The 20096-nt window shown below is 33.8% G+C and overlaps 1 protein-coding gene across 2 annotated transcripts in view; it reads right to left on the bottom strand.

The window, feature by feature from the left end:
• PTGR1 (prostaglandin reductase 1) overlaps positions 1–14142 on the bottom strand; it is a 31877-nt gene extending 17735 nt beyond the window's left edge. For both annotated transcript variants that reach the window (XM_074280828.1, XM_074280829.1), the window contains exons 1-6: positions 14073–14142; positions 11363–11478; positions 8946–8991; positions 5221–5280; positions 3142–3309; positions 283–400 (exon numbers count right to left, since the gene is read on the bottom strand). In XM_074280828.1, coding sequence (XP_074136929.1) covers positions 283–400; positions 3142–3309; positions 5221–5280; positions 8946–8991; positions 11363–11468 — 498 coding nt within the window. In that variant the 5' untranslated portion in view covers positions 11469–11478; positions 14073–14142. The remainder of the gene's footprint in view (positions 1–282; positions 401–3141; positions 3310–5220; positions 5281–8945; positions 8992–11362; positions 11479–14072) is intronic.
• Positions 14143–20096: the final 5954 nt, after the last annotated feature.

Below are 20096 nucleotides of genomic sequence, written 5' to 3'. Positions count from 1 at the left end.
ATCTGGTCTCAGACACTTAACACTTCCTAGCTGTGTGACCCTGGGCAAGTCACTTAACCCCAGCCTCAAAAAAAAAAAAAAAAAAAAGGAAAGATCCAGATCTGTTTCTCCAATCCATATTTTGACATGCTAAAAGACCTCTTCTACTTGAAGTGAGTGATGTCATAGTCATTGAATTTCTAAACTGGAAGGGATCTTACTGATAATTGTATTCAATCCTTTTATTTTATAGATGAGGTAAATGAGGTCCTGTTAAATAAAGTAATTGGTACCATCACTTACTTTGATTTTAGCAATCTGTCCCACCACTGAACCCACTGCTCCGGATGCCGCATTGACGATCACAGTTTCTCCCCCCTTCAGATCACAGATGTCTAGGAGGCCAAAGTAAGCTGTTAATCTAAGGAGAGACAAACAAACATCTTGTCAACTGCAAACTGTGGATTTCATTAACCAAATAAAGCAATAACAGCTCTTCACTTAAGTTCATTGAAGGGTGGGAAGAAGAGAAGGTGAAGAAAAAAGGGAAGTAGACAGAGGAAAAGCAATCTTCATTTATTATTCCCTCAAGTTACCAATCTTTTAATGCAGTCTAATGCATTCCTCTAATGAACTCCTTTATGATTCCTAGGATGATGGCTGACTTTTTTTTTCTTTAAGAAACAAGTATGTATTTAAATCTTAGAGTACTATAGTCTAGAAGTTGTTATTAATATTAAATCACTTAGTAATAAAAGCATATCACACACAAATCTCAGTATTTCTCAGAAATGTCATTAATATCTTAAATACCAACTGCAACATGCTTTCGTGGATTCCCAGAGATCATCTTGGGATTTTAATTTCAGTTTCTGTTTTTCACTAGAGTTTTTAATATCATTAAAATTTAAATTCTTTATCTAAACAGTTGGAATCTTCTTCATAACAAAGAAGTTTCAAGTTCAATGTTCCACTTATTTACTTCTAGAATATAAAGAAAAAGGGAAAAGAAAAAAAAATCTTTAGATTTTAACTGCTTTTTGCCTGACTTGTACAAGTTCAAAATTGCAATCCCTTGCAAGGTCTTCAGGCTCTTGAATAAGGGATTTGTATGATCATCTAAAAGCTCAAGTCCTAATCAATTGTCCTAATAATATATACTACTAATAGTAATCCTAACCCCTTTTCCAGGGGATTAGATTTGTTCTACTCCCCTTTCATTATCCTTTCCTTCCAATTAAGACTAAAAGATGGAAATTTCAAAGAGGCAAGTTTAGATTTGATTGACTTGCTAATAATCAGAGCTGTCCAGTAGTAATGAATTGACTTCCTTTGCAGCTATGATGTTACCTCACCGAGAGCTTTAAACAATGCTAGATATCTTACTCGTAACTCTGAAGTTCTTTCCAACACTGAGATACTGTCATTCCATAATTTCTAACTAGATCTAAAATGAAGTTTAAGAGATTCTTTGAGAGAAAAGAAGTAGCTTGTTTTCTCATTAGCTTTCTAGAACTTCACTAGATTCTTTTTGCAGTTAGGTAGTACATTGCATATAGATCAATAGACTTGGAGATGTGAGTTTAAATCCTACTTCAGAGAAATACTTGGTTGTATGATCCTGGGGAAGTCACTTAACCTTTCTAAATCTCAGTTTTTTCCTGCAAGATGGGGATAATAATAGCACCTTTCTCACAGGATTATTGTGATGATTAAATGAGAGAATATATGTAAAGCACTTTGCAAACCTTAAAGGGCTATTAAAGAGTTATTATTATTATTTACTTTCTCTGATAATTTATTTTCACATGAATTCATACATGTTTCTTATCTTTGAATTACAAACCTCAGATATCCTTCTGATAATTTGAAGTTCCCAGTTTCCACATCACATCTTGTTATTGTGATTTAAGCAAGCTTTCTTTGCCCAGCCCTCTCTCTATTTTCCTCTATTATGGTTTCAGATTTCTGTATTTATGAATTTATAGCCTGATTTGACTGTTCAGAATCCAACTTTCTATTTATAACATCTTAATTATGGAAATAATTGCATCATGTAATTGCATTTCAACTTGTAACTTTCCTCAGTTTATTAATGTTATATAGAGAGATAACTAATTTCAACTAGTTGGATTACCTTCAAAACACAAACCAATGAATTAGTCTCTTTAGTATTTTTTTTTTTTTTTTTTTTTGGCGATGGTGAAGATGCCCAGCAAAGTGTGTGAGTGTAAGAGGAGGGACCCAGGGATCTTGGTGAAGATGTTTTATAGGTCGAGGGAAGAGCACATTTTAGGGGGAAGAAGGAAATGATTGTTGTCTTGGTACAATAATATCATCCAAGATAGTTTGTGAGAATTTTGTGAGATGTAATACCACTAATTGTTTTTTAAAGTAGAAATTAGATGAAGCAGCCACTTAGGAAGGCTATGCAATTGAGCCATGAAAAGTAGAAAGACAAAAATTTGAAAAACAACTCCAATGTAATTCCCTCTCTGCTCCCTACCCTCTCCCCACATTCATAGCTGCCTATAGGAAGCATGTAATCAGTTTAAGTGTAGACCTCTGGATTGCTTTTTCTAAACTGGTCCTTATACAATGGCTACAGAGCTAATTGTATTAGAAGGAGGGAGAGCAACGGAACCAACTGAAAGCTTTCCTTGACACAACCATATGATTCTGGAAACCCTTGCCATGTGGCCTTCTCTTTGTGTCTATATTTGTGTTGCTTTATATTGGATATGTCCTTAGGAAAGTCTTTGGTGTTGTGATGTACTGTAACCTGTCTGAGGTATAACACCCACAAAATCTTGATTAATAATGATTTCCACTAAGACAGTTATCAGGCACACCCTTGTTTCTGCCTTCCATGCCCTTCCTTATTCTCTCAGTTGTGCCCATGCTAGAGGTCAGAGGATCCTTAAGACCATGATACTATTATCCCTTCACCTCATTCTCTCCTCCTCTCCTAAGTCCCTTTGCTATTTCTGGGTAACATAAGCCTAAGGCCTATTTTTTCTAAGCTTTCCTTTTGCTTTGTTAGGTGCAAAATCCTTACCCTTCATATAAGTTTTACATATTTAAGAAACATATTTTCCCAGATTAAAACAGTAGGAGAGTGCAATTTTACTGTCTTAAATGAAATAAAAATATGTGACTTACCCTGTCATGCCGATGGTCCCCAGAGCCAAAGACATAGGTAATGTATCTGGCCACCCAGCAGGTAATGTCTCTAGGTCTTTTCCATTAGAAATGGAGTGAGTTGTCCATCCTGAATTAGCCACCACAATGCTACCTACTGGAAAGGCTGAATTCTTACTTTCCACAACTCTGAAAGAAAAAAGAATTCAAACTAGTGAAACACAAAATTCTCTTTCTTTCTTTCTTTCTTTTTTTAATGCAAAGTATAATTTTATTTTCCTTTTCTTATACTATTTTATTTTTCTAGTTATATGTAAAGATACTTTTCAACATTAATTTTTGTAAGATTGTGATTCCAGATCGGGGTGACAGGGGCAATAATGAGCCAGAGAAATAAGAAAAAGTTTCTCTTTGAGGTCAGACTCTTTAAAGACTGAACCTTGTGGGAAAGCCTCTCCTCTTGAGGCCATAAGTGAAGGGTAAAATGCAAGTCCTGCTTTTTGGAATATGTTTATTGAAATTTAGAGATAAGGAAATGAGCAAAAGACCAAATCTGTAGTGGAAACAAAGATCAATTGAGACTTGGGGGGGGGCAAGCTATTGGAAGTGCTCAAAGAATTATCTTAAAATTCATCTAATTCAACTTTGTTACTTTATAGATTGGAAATTTGAAGCACAGAAATATTAGGTGATTTTGTGTTCACATCGTGAATTTAGAGCAGCAGAGCTGTTATTCTCTTTTCTGAGCTCTAACCTTACATGATACCATATATTTTAATACCTTCCATGTTCTCTAAATTTCAGTCCTACTGTCCTATAGGCACCATTCCTTTCATATAATGCTCTTTATCTAGATCTTTGGACTGATTATCTACCAGGCCTAGGATGAGCTCTTTCCTTATCTCTACATCTTAGAATCCCCAAAGGATGCTTTATAACTTTCTTAAAAGAAACTTTGACTTAGTTGAAGCCACCTTCTATATGCAGTCCTTTCTGATCTCCCCATCTATTTCTACCAGATAAATAATGCAGTGAATAAAGTGATGGACCTATATATAGGAAGGTCTGAGTTAATATCCTACTTTAGTTATTGTCTGACTATGGGGAAGTCTCTTAATCTTTGTTGACTCAGTTTCCCAAGTGTAAAATGAAGATAATAATGGCACCTCACTACTCCCCCCAAGGATTGCTATGTGGATCAAATGAAATAATATTTGTAAAGCCTTTGTCTTGGGGAGGCAAGCAAGCTTATGTGACTTGCCCAGGATCACAGAACTAATAAATGTCTGAGGTAATATTTAAACTCAGGTCCTCCTGACTCCAAGGTCAGTACTCTAAAAACTGTGCCACCCAGCTGGCCCTGCAAAGCACTATGCAAACCTTAAAGCACTATTATTATTATTAATTATTTCAGAACTGCCTTTTATTAATTGTATACATTCTTTATATACTTATATACATATAGATTCTCTCATTAAAATACAAGCTTTTTGAGACTATTTCACTTTGTCTTGTATCTACAGCATTTTAGCACGATGCTTTAAAGTACTTATTGATTTTGATTCTAAAGAGCCAAACAATATGCCCTACTCCAATTAATCTAATAGTTTATCATTTAAACCAAATGGGATAGAGAGACATGTGTGTACATGTAGATATAGATATACATAAATAATTTATGGAGTTCTCTTTATTATATATGTTTGCACATATGTATATGAATAGAACATATATACAAATTGGAAAAAATCCTTAATAAATAAATTCAAAAAAGATAGTTTTTATACGAATTATAAGAATTTAGTAGGAATGTCAACAAACACAGGAATAATGGTAAATTAAACCTAGAAAGGAAAGGGGGAAATTCCACCTTTCTTGATTTACGAGAGAAGTTGAGAATTTTTCATGTATTTCGAATAATTGACAAGAGAAGGAACTCAGCAAGCAAAGGTACTTGTGTTTCTATGGGGTGTGTGTGGAGGATTGTAACAAAGAGAATGTTTCAGTAAGAGTCTAAGTTTAGAGACACAGCTGAGGTGAGACAAAAGAGCCCTCACTTTTTTTAAAGAGCACATAGATAAACCAAATGTAGTCAAATACCTGGCAACTTGGCTTCCCATCATTTTATCACCTTCCTTCAAACTTTTTTTCACAGCAACTCTGAAAAATAAGAACATCAATAGTGATACATTAAAAAAATAATAGCCTCCTATTTTCAAAATATGTGCAAACACAGTCCTCAACATTCACCCCTGCAAATTTCTCTCCCTCTCCTCCTTCAGAAAGCAAGCAATCCAAGATGTATTAAACATGTGCAATTCCTCCATACATACTTCCACGTCTATCATGCTGCACAAGAAAAACCAGATCAAAAAGGGAAAAAATGAGAAAGAAATAAAAAGGCAAGCAAATAACAACAAAAAAGGTGAAAACACCCTGTTGTGATCCACATTCAGTCCCCACAGTTCTCCCCAGATAGCGCTCTGCAAATGATACATTTTTTAATGTATAAACTAGATAAACTAGACTATTTTATTTTGGGTTTAAAGTAATAATGATAAGTTCATTTATAATGAATTTCTGGTTATTTCATAAAATCTGGAAAGAAGAAATCTATACCTGTCACTTTGAAATGGTTATGAAAAACTACTCAGTAATGTCAATATGATGGTGAAATGACATATGTTTGTTGTGCCTTTGACAAAGAACTGGTTTGTTAACTATCTCCACTCCTCTCAAGTAAACAGTAAGTTATGCACCATTTACACTCATAAATGAGTTTCTAATAATACTCTTCAACCTGTAGCCTATAGTTGAATGTAGTTTTGGGGGCGGGGGGAGAGAAACAGAAGCTGGAAGAGTGTGGGAGATCAGGAGTTCTGAGTTGCAGCAGGGCTTAAGCTAACTAGGTATTCCAAGTGTTAGTAAGAATAGATTGGTAGATGACATTTCAGCTTGGGTGAAATAGAGAAACCCAATCTCCCGAGACCTTTCTCTCTCCCTCTGAGATTGGGTTTTTCTATCCGTGTGTGTGTGTGTGTGTGTGTGTGTGTGTATATATGCATATATACATATCAAACATATGCACATCTACACATGCACACACATATAAAATATATGCATAGCATGGACATATTTATAAAACATAACATATCTAAATGTCTATGTGTGCATACATATACATTTATGTATATATACAATGCATATATAATATGTGAGTGATATACATACACACATATATAAATTATATATATTCATATATATATTTTATCTATCAATACTTATGTTTTGTAAAGATCATCCTTCTGTTCAAGGAGTTCCACTGACTCACAGGATATAATATATCCTTTTTTATTTGTCAATATTTGTCATAAATGACATTAATTGTCATTTAAAGCTCTTTATAACCTGGTCCCTTTCAACTTATCTAGACTTTTTACATTTTATTCTCCTTCATATTCTCTACATTCCAATAATATTTACTTATAATTTTCAAATATGGCATTCCATCCTCTATAACATTCTATAGCTGAATTCAAATTTGAATTCAGACACTTTCTTAATTATATGACTGAGCAAGTCCTTTCATCTCTGCTTTAGTTTCCCTATCTATGTTGTTGTTGTTCATTTCTTTCTGTCCCTTTGTGATCCCTCTTGAGTGTTCTTAGTAAAAACACTAGAGTGACTTGCCATTTCCTTTTCCAGACCATTTCAAAGATGAGGAAACTGAGACAAACAGGATTAACTGACTTGTCCAGAGTCACCCAGCTAATAAGTGTCTGAAGACACATTTGAACTGAAGTTTTCCAGACTCCAGGCTTGATGCTTTATCTCTTGATACCTAGCTTTCTTTTCTTCATCTCGAAAATAGTGAGATTGTATTGTTTGTTTTTGCTCTAGTAGCAGGGGAATAGATTCCTAAAGTAGTCTTTAGTCTAAGGGATTTGAGAACATAAATGTTTCTAATAAAGTATTACTACAGTTAATTTTAGATTGTGTGAAATATTAGTACAGATAAATGAAAGTCTTCCACAATCTAAGATAAATTGTCTCCTTTCTTCTAATTCTTCCTGATACTAAAATCTTTTACTAGAGTGATTTGAATTTTTCCACTTCTCTTCTCTTTTCCTCTTCTCAGTTTTTGGTAGAGATTCGGCTGGGCAAAACATGTACTTGCAGAATGGTAAACCTTGTCTGAGACTTGAAAATACGTTTCTTTATGAACTGAGGATATGCCCATTGTCCTTGTAGGAAGGATGAGGACAACTATTGGTTGAATCTTTGGACCTTTGATTGCCTCAAAATGATTAGCTGGTTAAGATCAACCCCTTGGTGCTTTTGAAGGACAAGTTTTAGTGATTGGTACTGTTACCATAATTATTTGAGTGGATGAGATTCTTAGAAAGATGAATAGATTATTTTTATAATGACTGTTGTTCTAGGCTAGCTTTCAGAGAATGTCCCACAGATCTTTCTTTGAAGTAGTTAGGTGCACAGTATTCCCCTCACATATTTGTTAGTTGTAGGATCTTGGGCAAATCATTTAACCTCATTTTCCTCAACCATATAACAGGGAAGAAGGAAGAGAATTGTGCTGATTATTTATGAACTATTGATATTTTATGCTTCCCGTGATTAGGCTCTTGTAAGTGCACTTTTTTCATATGCTTCATTCTTTATGGCAACTATTCTCTAAGTAGGGTTTAGTAACCTCTGGGTGTCTCTGAGGTTAAAATTATTTTCATAATAATAATATGTTTAATTTCTAATATGGTAATATTTATCCCATATAAACAAAAACCAGTAATTTTTGAGAGTTTTGAAACCAAACAGTTCTATGAAATTAAATAAAGGCTGACTTTTATTATATCATGTTATGTCATATTATATCATACTTCACCAATTTGTATATATACATGCATATATATGTGTATATATGTGTGTATACACACACACATACATATATGTGTATAAGATATGTGATAAGGACTATGCCTAACTGAATGGATAAGTCAATTTTCCGAGAGCCTCCACAGCTGTGAATCATAACATTTGAAGGAGTTGCAAAAGACCCTTTACTGACACAGGTGCTGCTTGTGGACTGAGAATGAAATGAATTGGAGGCAGAGGGAAGAGGAGAAAGTCAGAGAACTCAACTGCCTCTCAGTGGAGAGGTCAGAGAACAGCAACTGCCTCTAACATGAAGAGATCCATTCTACAGGTCTGAGTTAGACTTTAGCAGCACTGGCAGGTAGCTCCTGTATCCTAACAAATATGTATACATATATGTATCTTTTTTATGTTGAATGCTTATTAAGAAACTAGGGACATAATTATCCATATTTGTGGAAGCCTACACATCATCTGAGGCAAGTACATCATGGATAGAGAACTAGACCTAGAGTCAGGAATATCAGGGTTCAGATCTCAGATACTTACTAGATATGTGACCCTGGGCAGGTCACTTAACCCTGTTTGCCTCAGTTTCCTCAACTGTAACATGAGAAGGAAATAGCAAACTATTCCAACCAATAAAACCCCAAATGGGATCAGGAAGAATCAGACATGACTGAACAACACTAACAGTACACATCAGCTGGACACAAATTATATTCAAATATTAGTTAATATTTGAGTGGGATATCTTATGCTGAGGGAAATGACATTTTTGAGATAATCCCCAAGAACAAATCTAGTCTATATGAAACCAGAGCTTTGAGTACTGAACCACAGGTTATAATGGAAAAAGCAAACAGACTATTCTGGGAAACTTTTAATGCCAACAGTCATTTTAAAGAATCTTATACTTAAAAAAATAATAATACCTCATGTAGGGGTCAAGGCTGAGGAACAAAGCTTCAAGCAAGACCTCTGCAAAACAAAATTTCAGAACTTATTAAGAACAAAATTACTAATATTAGCACTACTGTCTCAAGTAACCCAGGTTACTTATACCTTCAGAATCCAATACTTAACGTGCAACAAGAAAATTGGATTTACACACATATATTATATCTAGGTTATATTGTACACATGTAAAATGTATGAGATTGCCTGTCATCTAGGGGAAGGAGTAGAGGGAGGGAGGGGAAAATCTGGAAAAATGAATACAAGGGATAATGTTATAAAAAAATTACTCATGCATATATACTGTCAAAAATGTATAATTATAAAATTATTAATAAAAGAAGAACAAAATTACTTTTTTAAACAGTATTCTTAACAGGTATTCTTAATCTATTTGCATATCCTGGTCCTTTTGTAATCTGGTAAAACCCATGAACATTTTCTCAGAATATTTTTTTTAAATGCATGAAATAAAACACACAGAATTGCAAAGAAATTAACTCTATTGAAATACATTTATAAAAATGTTTTTGTTTTTAAAGGTCACAAACACAGCCATAAACTCCTGACTTAGCTGATTAAATACATATGCTCATTGATTATTGCAGTAGCCTACCACTAGAGGATTTAGTTACCTTTCTAATGAGTTTCACAGGTGAATCTTAACCAAAACAGATAAAAGCAATTTTACAAAAAGGTAAGAAATTAACTTTGATTACATGAAACAGAAAAACTTTTACACAGAAAACATTAATGTATATAAGATAAGAATGAAAATGGTCTAATAGGGGAAAAAAAAACACCTTTGTATCAAATTTCCCTAATAAAGATCTGGTATTCATGAGATATAAATGATTTATATAAATGTGACTGATAGCCATTCCTCAATAAATAAATGATCAAAAATATAAATGATTTTCAAAAAAAGAATTGCAAAGTATCATAACCACATAAAAGAACATTCTACATCACTAATAAGAGAAATACAAATCAAAACCTCAATAAAATGACCAAAAATTATAATAATAAATTTTGGAGGATTATGGAATGATAGGCATGCTAATATATTTTTGGTAGAGCTATGAAAAAGTATAACCATTCTCAAAAGCTACTTGAAATTATGCAAATAAAGTGATGAAAAAATTGTTTACATTATTTCAGCCATTACTGGGTTAATACTTGAAGAAAGTCATCAATGAGAAGACAGTTTCCATGTGCTACAAAATATTTATAACAGGGGACAGCTAGTTGGTATAGTGGATAGAGCACCAGTCCTGAAGTTAGTAAGAACTGAGTTCAAATCTGGCCTCAGACACTTAACACTTCCTACTTGCATGATTATGGGCAAGTCATCTAACCCCTAATTGCCTCTGCAAAAAAATAAATAAATAAATAAATATTTATAGCAGCACTTTTTGTGTTAGCCAAGAATTGAGGGGGAAAAGTTAATTCCCATAAACTGGGGAATAGCTAAATTGTGATATTATTATATGAAGTATTATTGTACTATAAAATGATGTGTGTCAATACATTGTAGCATGGAAAGATCTATGTGAATTGCCACAGAGTGGAGTATAGAAGAGCCAATAAAACAATATATACAGAACTATAACAATGTAAATGGAAATACTTGATCAAGATCATAGAGCTAGTAAGTTAGAACTAGAACTTAAAACCTAAGTCTTTTTATTGCAAAATGGTTGCTCTTTCATGTTGCTCTTCTCACCTATTTTTTTTTCTTCTCAACTTTCCCAATTAGATAATAAACTTCTTAATAAAGAAGCAAGCTGCCATCATGAAGAAAAATAATGACATATTCTCTAGTCCCTTATTGATCTTTTTGGAAAAGTGCCAGTCTGATCATATCACATCTTTCTTCATTTAAAAAATGCCAATGGCTACCTATTAATTCCAAGATCAAACATAAAAAACCTTCTGGCTTGTAGAACGCTTCATAAATTGCCCCCTTATTACCTTTTCAATTTTCTTACACCATGAGGCAAAGACTTTGGCTTCCTTGTTCTGTGAATAATATATTCCATGTACTGAATCTGAACATTTACACTATACTTGGAATTTTCTCCCTTCTCATCTCTGTCTCCTGACTTCTGGCTTCTTTGCCATCCTCCAAGTTTCAGATAAAGTCCCTCTTTTACAAGAAGCCTTTTCTTGTCCTCCTCAATCTTAGTGCTTTCCCTTTGGGATTATTTCCAGTTTATCTTTTATATATCTTGTTTTTACATAGTTGTTTGCATGTTGTCTCCCCCTTAGACTGTTATCTACTAGAGAAGGGTTTGTTTTGTGCCTTTCTTGTATACTTAGGACTATCCCTGAAACAGTAGATTCTTAATAAGTGCTAATTGGCTAAACTTTCCAGAAATTAAGCATGACTTACCTCCATTTTTTAAGGCTGGTAACTCAACCTCCTTTAGCTCAAAGTCACTTCTGGTTGGTAGACCTTCAAAGTGCTTCTTCAATGTCCAGCACTTAGCATAAACCATCTTGAAGCTCCTGGAATGGAGATAGAAAAACATCATTAAATATAAGAAAGAAAAGCTCAGCTCTATCACTGATTGAATATGTTATGTTGGGTAATGTCATTTTTCCAGAACTTAATTTTTTGAACATTGCCTGAAGATATTGCTTTGTGAGCATGAGGATACTGCTAATTTTTTTTTTATTTCCTTATGCTCAATCAAATTAATGTGGTCAAATTAATCTTGGCATACCATATCTCCCTTTAAGAAGAAACCCTGACTTCTGTGGAAAAATCATGTTAATATTAATTAACCACAAGGTGGCACTGTAAACCTTCGATTCATAACAAGTTTAACTTTTTTATTATTATTTCTCTTCCATAAATTCTAAATCTTAGAACAAAATCTTACATTCTTTATTTATTTTATTGGTTCATAGTATTTCTTCCATTTAAAGCATGAAAAAAATCAAACTTATTTCTCTTGTATTCTTGGTTTATTTCCATTTTCCTTTTTAAAAAAATGTAAAAAGAATACCTAAGAGAAATGAGAGTAGAAAATTATTTTACTCGAAACCATAAACTTCACTGTTCAGTTAAAAAAAAAAACCCACCACATATATTAACTTTAAGAAGATCATAACAAATGTACTCTTTTCATTTTTCTCCCTCTGAAATAGTAATTCCCTTGTGTATTTTCCTGATATTTTTCTTCTATCATTGTAGAGGTAAGTGTAATCAGTTAGATGTTTTGATTCTACCTTTTTTCTCTTTGTATGACTTCTCATAAATTTTCCTGCATTCCTCCATGTTTTTTATATTGGTAATTTTTGTAGGATACAATTAAATTCTATTACCTGCAGGTACCATAGCACCATATAGTGAGATGAGCACCGAATCTGGAATCAGACTTGGTATCAAATCTAGACTTTGCTGCTTATTACTTCTGTGACTGTAGGCAAATCATTTAGCCTAACTTCATTGGTCATTATATTGGTTTGTACTTCTTAACAGCAAAATCTATAGAGGCAACTTAGTGGGAGTGCTAGATTGGGAATCAAGAAACACTGAATTGAAATAATGCCTCAGACATTTACTAGCTGTGTGACCACAGACAAATCACATGACCAATATATGTTTCATTAGAATCCACTAAAAACTATAGCACCTTCCTCTTAAGATTGTTTTGAAGATAAAATTAAATACTTTATAAAAATAGTACTTTTGTAAATTTTGAAGCATTATGTGAATACTAGCCATTAGGAATATTAACTAGTAGAAAGTTGAACTGATAACTAGTATGCTTCTCCATATCGTTTATATGAGTATGAAGTGAAGTCTAATAAAAAGTTGTAACAGCATGTTCTGTACAATATACTTTATCAGAATGTGTGTGTGTGTCTGTGTGTGTGTGTGTGTATGTATATGTGTGTGTGTAGAAGAACAGTTGCCACATACTAGTTGTATTACCACAAGTTATTTACTATTTCATACTTCTGGACTGGTTTTGATCTGTATCCTTATTGTATAGCTAAAATTCTACCTACTTAGTTATAGAGAGGTTGTGCTTTAGCCCAAGGCATTATGAAAGCAAACTAACAAATAATTGATTTGAAGGAGGTGACTAAAAAAAGAGCTTTTCAGAATACCAAAATTGAATTATTACTATTACTAAAACTTTTCATTGTGCATGTCACTGCAATGTGCTACTTTTTTCTTATTTGTCTCTCCAAGTGCAATCAGTGATTTTTTGTTTGTTTTCATAAAAATAATATTAGTTCAGAAACCAAACCAAAAAGTAGCAAATCAATTAGATAAAGGAATTCTCACAGTTCACTTATAATTCAAAGACACTCACACATGAAGGAGGACTTTCAATAGTATTGAAAAAGTCCTGGTTTCTATTTTAGCCAAATTAATGTTCTTTTCTCTTATTCTTGGCCAGTCATGGCAATGTGGTTAATACATGCAATCTCTTCTGTCTTTAACTTTTCATGACTAACCTAACCTATACCCTCAAGAGAATTACAAACGATTTGTCAATAGCCACTTATCCTGCTCACCTTTCATTTCATCTCTTTTTCAGTGACTTAAGATGTAAAAAGAAAATAATAAGAGAAGCTCAGAGCATCATGAATATCGGAGCTGTCCTCAAAGTCTTTAAGAGCTGGGTTAAACTGCCTCTGACACATGCTAGCTCTGTACCTTTGGCTAAATCCCCTAGCTTCTCATTGTCCTCAGATAACTTTTTAAGACAACTAGCTGTAGAACAGTTGGTAATTTGAGTGACATTCCTCTAGGATGCCTATGCCAATTAAATAAAAAATATACGGTAAAAAATTAAATAACATAATTCTTTAGCATTTAACTAATTACAACAATGTTACAGGGACTAGCAACTTAAAGTACAATCTTTGTCACAATTCTCTTATAAAGAAAAACCAAGACTGAGATTTAGTTTTGGAGGTTGTCTGATACTTCAGTATCTAGAGTTCTAGATCTCAATCATTTCAATATGTCAAATTAAAGATCTATACACAGAATCTAGAAATCCTGTCTCTGGACCGGGAACAAGAGGCTGTGTCTCTAGTATAACTCTCTAAAATATACTTTTACAATGTTTACTTACCACTTCACAGATTAAGCAATCCAGAGAAAGAATCAGCAAGTACAGTTCTGCAGACTACACTATAGCACTGTGTATTTATACTCAGTTAATGATGAGGGTGGGGCTTCTTCTAAACCTTGTCCTAGTTTCCATTTCCATTTCCAGTGGAATTATTACTATACAGGAAATAGAGAAATCTCATGCTGGAATGAGGGAAGTGGTATTGCTGGCAATTACACTCCCTTCCTCAGTCAAAACTCTAATATATTAAATTGGCACGGGAAGAGAAAAGAATATTGTGGCAGCAAATCAGGCTATATACATTTATCAGGTCAGAGTTCAAGATCCAACTGAGAATTCTAACCTACTCATTGGAATACTGTTACACTGAAATGCTTACATCAGTACTTTCTGTCCCATGGCCTAGTTATATTTCTCTTTGATATTGTACAAATTTTTAATTTTTTATATTTTAATACATACAGCTGTATAGGTAAAGACCAATTTGGAGTTTAGTTCCATAGTATCAACTTTGCTTGGGGAGAACAAATCTAGATGAGAAGTCATTTTATTTATAGGTACAAGTTACAGTTGTGTGCCCAGTAAAGATTGATAATTCTCTCTTGAATCCTTCTTTTGAGTTCTATACAGTTTCATAAGGTTAATTCTTTGTTAACAAAGTTAAAGTAGATTCGGAAACCTTAGTTCCTGTGTTGATGAAATTTTTTCAATAAGGTGTGAACTCATATTATCCCTCTAACATCATGTTAATATCAAAATTGGAAGGGAATTCATAATCCCACCCATACCTGAACAAGAATCTCTTATACAAAATGTCATTTTAAAAAATGGGAACTTTTACAAATATTGTAGCTTAGGTTACTATTCCCTGTAAAGTTGTGGGACCACATAAAAAAATATAATTTCTTTCACCTGAAATAGCCTATCAAGTAATTGAAGACAGTTAATTTGTTTAACCTTCCTGAAATGTCTTCTCTTTTCCTGGCTCAACATCCCAAATTCCTGAAATTCATTGTTATATGGCATGATCCTTTGTTCCGTCATCATTTGGATTGCTCTAGATATTATCCCATTTATCAGTATCTTTCATTAAATGTACTTCAGATATAATCTGGTAAGTGCAGTGTATATCTTACTTCTCAAGTCCCTTTATAACACTATTATGATAAACACTAGTGTAACCTAACATGATTGTAAAAGTAAAAATTTGGGTTCTACTATAATACTATAATATAGTATATACTATACTACACTACTATAGTAAACACTACTGTAGCCTAACATGATTATAAAAGGAAAAAAAGAGAGAGAGAGCTTTGGATTCCATGCCAGATGTTTCACCTGGCATGGAACCCAAAGCTCTCTCTCTTTCTCTTTTTTCCTGGATTGGTTTATGCACACCGATTTGGATTCACTCTAGATTTTCCTAGGTTGGGGAGAGGAAGTCATGGGTGGCCACATGGCTACAACACCCTCTCAACATCTGAAAAACACATCTATTCATGACTAGCTTCCAAGACCTGATTTGCTGACTTTCCAGACTAGTCACAATGACATTGTTAAATATTCTTAAGCATCATACCAAAGACAACAGAAATGAAGATAGTAAATTGTCACATTTCAGCCTATATAAGCAAAGGTTAAAAGATGTCCTGAGAATTAAGTGCTTATTGACTGGTACTTGAACAGTTTTGCAACTGAAGGTTAGTCGTTATTAAAAATATGTTTCTAGTACTGTTAGTAAGATTCATAGACCCTCTGGAGCTGAAGAAAATGTCTTCCATGGCAGACTTAAAAGATTTGGATAGTGATGGCATAGGTACAAAAGAAGCTACTGACTTTTATCTCCAAAGTCTTATGAAATTTTTTTAAATTATCAAGAAAGAATTCATTTCAAATGGTATGCATTGTACCAACTAAAAAAAAAAAAAAAAAAAAAAAAAAGATGTTTTAGGATAAAAATTATACAAAGTTCATTGAGTGCTCTTATTTTTTCATGCTAACAAACCCTACCCCACCCAGCCTCTTGCTAAGTTGTGTTCAGTCCTATCCCTTTCCTAGTTCTTGTACCCGTCTATTGTCTGGAAGGCTTTAGATTTCTGAGTTTCAAAAATTTGGTGTGACCCAATTAAGGTACTTCAAAGCCAAGGAATGAAATAAATAATGACTTCAAAGCCAAGGAAACACCTTTGCTGGGAGGCATGGATCATTACAGATGTAAAACCTTTATATAGGGATGTGATATCCTCTTCTTTTATTTTCTTGATGCAATTTTTTTTTTTTTAATTTTTTGGTACAGTCCAAAGCATTGATGTATTTTGTTTCTCCTGAAGAAGCTTAAATCTGTAATAGACACTTGATTCTTTCTCCAGTGATTATCATTTGTTGTGAATTCACCAGATGACATTCCGGTTGGAAACAGCTAGGGATAATTCAATGCATTATTTAGGTTCTTCTCATGAGCTTCCTTCCCATTCCCCCAAATCAAAGCCCAAGAAGCACACAACAAACCTAGAAATTAGAATGACCATTCCTTGAAATAGTTTTCAAACACTTTAACAAATATCTTTCTGAAACAAAATTCCTATAGTAGAAGAAAAGTTGTCCTGGGTAGCTCTTTAGCTGAGTTTTCAGCCTTACCTTTACTGTGTCCAGCAGATGGTCTGTGAACACCAGGCACATGCTAAAGCCCACAGATTCTTCAAAGGTTTATAAGTTCTTCCTCTTCTTTTGCCTGCCTTTTTTGTCTATCTCCACTTCAACCTCTCAACTCTTTTTTTTTTTCATTCTCTCAAATCTTGTCCTACCCCAACAGCAGCTATGACCTTTCCCTGCAATAAAACAACTTTTTAACATTAAAAAAAGTTTTGAGTTCCAAATTCTGTTCTTTCCTCTGTCTCCTCCCTCCTTCCTAACATAGTAATTAGACATATGTTATGCTATGTGGAATCATGGAAAACATTTCCATATTAGTAATATTGCATAAAAAGACTCAAATAAAAGATGAACATGAAAAATAGCATGCTTTGGTCTGTATTCAAAAAAATATCAATTTATTCTCTGGAGGTGGATAGTATGTTTCATCATTAGTCCTTTAGGATTGTTTTGTATCGTGTTGCTGAGAATAGCTACATCGTTCACAGTTCTTCATCAAACAATATCACTATTATTGTGGACAATATTCTCCTGGTTTTGTTCGCTTCACTTTGTATCAATTCATATAAGGCATTCAAAGTTTTTTTGAAACCATTCTGCTTGTCATTTCTTATAGCATGATAATATTCCATTATCATCATATACCACGGCTTATTTAGCCATTTCTTAATTGATGGAATTCATTAACTCTTAAAAAGAGAACTAAAACCCAAGAATAGTATTTATATGACATTTGCTAAGTAGAAGGCAAACAGAAGGAATAATCATACTTTCTCCCTAATATACATAGTCCTTGTGCAGAACATAAACTTACAGAAATTTAGCGGTGGGCCACAAGAGTGGGGAGATCCATATGGTTAGGACCCCTCAGGGTATCAAGAGTGTAGAGATGGATGTCTGTGTTCACTTTAGACAGTGGTTCTCAAACTTTTCCATAGTGATGTAACTATTCCATTCAAAACTTTGGTAGAATTATAGTAAAATCATTTAAAACTATTATTACTTTTGTGGAATATGAGACCTTTCTCTTTTTTTTATAAGTTTATAAGATTTTTATTGAACTAAATTTTAAAAATAGAAAAAGAAAGACAGAAAAGCAAAATAAAGAAAATAAAACATTGTCATGTGCCCAGCAGAATATCAAGGAGAATTTTAAAAATATAACAATAAATTTCCATTTCAAGAAAATATATATAGTAATAGAAAAGATTATATTGCTGATTGTCCATCTTTTCTTCACTTCCTTATATTCTTTTGTTCTCTACTGTGCACTTTTTACTTTATTCATTTTTCTCCTTTCATTCCCCTCATATCCCCCAAGCAGATTACAATTAAGCATGGATATATATGTATGTATATAAACATATTTATATATACACACATACCTATACATGTACACATACACGCATATATACATATGTAAATGCATCTAAAAACAATATTAGTATGGCTGACATAATATAGATTTCTCTCTTCATTGAATCTTTGTTTCATATTGCCTGAGATCAATGATTACTAACCTTAGTTTTTATTTCTAATAAATTCTAAGCCTGATCCTTGTTGTAGTGTTTGTGTATATCTCTTCTGTTCTATCCTTGTTAGCTTTTCTACTTTAATTCTACTCTTTGACTTGCTTTGCTTTTCCTTAACCACCTCTACTCAGAGATCCTTCCTTTGTCTTCTCCCTCTATACTTTCCCTTTTACTTTATCCCTTTCCCATTAATCTATACACTTTGTCTCTCTGAACTCTCTGTCTCATTATTCCCTTTTTTTCTATTTCTTTCTTTCTTTGGTGAGTCAATTGGGGTTAAGTGACTTGCCCAGGTCACACAGCTGGTAAGTGTTAAGTGTCTAAAGCTGGATTTAAACTCAGGTCCAATTGACTTCAGAGCTGGTGTCCCCCCTTATTTCTTTATAGATTTTGGAGAATGCTATATCCACCTGGTATGTACGTATATATGTATGTGTGTATGTATGTATGTATGTATGTATGCATGTATGTATGTGTATTGCTTCCTATTTAACCCATTCCTGATGTGAACAGATTTTCAGGCTATGACTTCTCTCCCCTCTGCCTCTGTGTAGGTTCTTCCTCTACACCTTACTATTTTTTTTTTCCTAGATAGTTTTGTTTTTTCAAGATACACATGTAGCATCACAACAACCCAACAAGATAGATGCTGCTTTTACTCCCGTTTTTCAGATGAATAGACTGAGGAAAACAAAGGGTAAGTGACTTGCCTGGAGTCAGACAGCTAACTAGTATCTGAGCTTGGTATATTGAACTCAGGTCTTAAAACCAGATATGGTCTGATATTCAACTGTCATTGTTGCTGTTTAGTTGTGTCCAACTCTTTCTGACTCCTTTTGGAATTTTCTTGGGAAAGGTATTGGAATGGTTTGCCTTTATTTTCTCCAGCTCATTTTACAGAAGAGAAAACTGAGGCAAACAGCGTTGTGACTTGTTCAGGGTTATACAGCTAAGTATTTGAGGCTAGATTTGAACTCAGGTCTTCCTGACTCCAGAGACAGTGTTCTATCCATTGTGCCACCTAGCTTATGTGTTTACACATTGTATCTCCTTTCTGGCAGGTACTATCTCACTTTTGTATTTATATCCCCAGTTTGCTGCAGAATAGATGCTTTTTTGTTGTTTAGTCATTTTCAGTCATGTATAACTCTGCAACTACATTTGAGGTTTTGTTAATAGAGATATTAGAGTGATATGCCATTGCCTTCTTCAGTTCGTTTTAAAGATGAGAAAACTGAGGCATATAGAACTAAGTGACTTGCCCAGGATCACACAACTATTAAGTGTCGGAGGCCAGATTTGAACTCAGGAAAATGAGTCTTCCTGACTGGTACTTTATCTACTACACCATTTAACCACTATATTTGTCTCCTCAGTTTCTGGATACCTGTCACAGAATGGACGTTTAATATACTTGATTGATTACTGGGGATTAAGCATGAATCTGGAAGTGTATGCTATCACTGCTTAAATTTTTTTTTTCCTACTGTGGGGAAAGGTGTCTGTGTATGGCAAAGTGTCTGTGTATATATGTATGCATGCATCTGTGAGAAATGGATTGGCATCCTTTGGAGAATGGATGAATAAATTGTGGTATATCAAAGTAATGGAATGTGAAGTCCTGGCTAGTTCCCTGAAGGGCTCAGAATCAGCCAGAATCAGGATAAGTAAAAGTCTTTGCCCCACGTTGGGCACCAAAATGTAATGATCTGTTTCTCTAAAATATGATTGTTCTCTTTGGGGCAGATTTTCTTGGGGGGCTTCTGGAGGCAGTCTTGGCTTTAGTTCCTGTCAGAATGTTTCCAGCCAACTTCAGACTCCAGCTCCCTCTGAATCC

Source organism: Sminthopsis crassicaudata, chromosome 1, assembly GCF_048593235.1.
Source record: "Sminthopsis crassicaudata isolate SCR6 chromosome 1, ASM4859323v1, whole genome shotgun sequence".
Classification (NCBI taxonomy): domain Eukaryota; kingdom Metazoa; phylum Chordata; class Mammalia; order Dasyuromorphia; family Dasyuridae; genus Sminthopsis; species Sminthopsis crassicaudata.
Note: the sequence above shows the minus strand (reverse complement) of the source record. Positions and strands in the feature narration are given on the sequence as shown.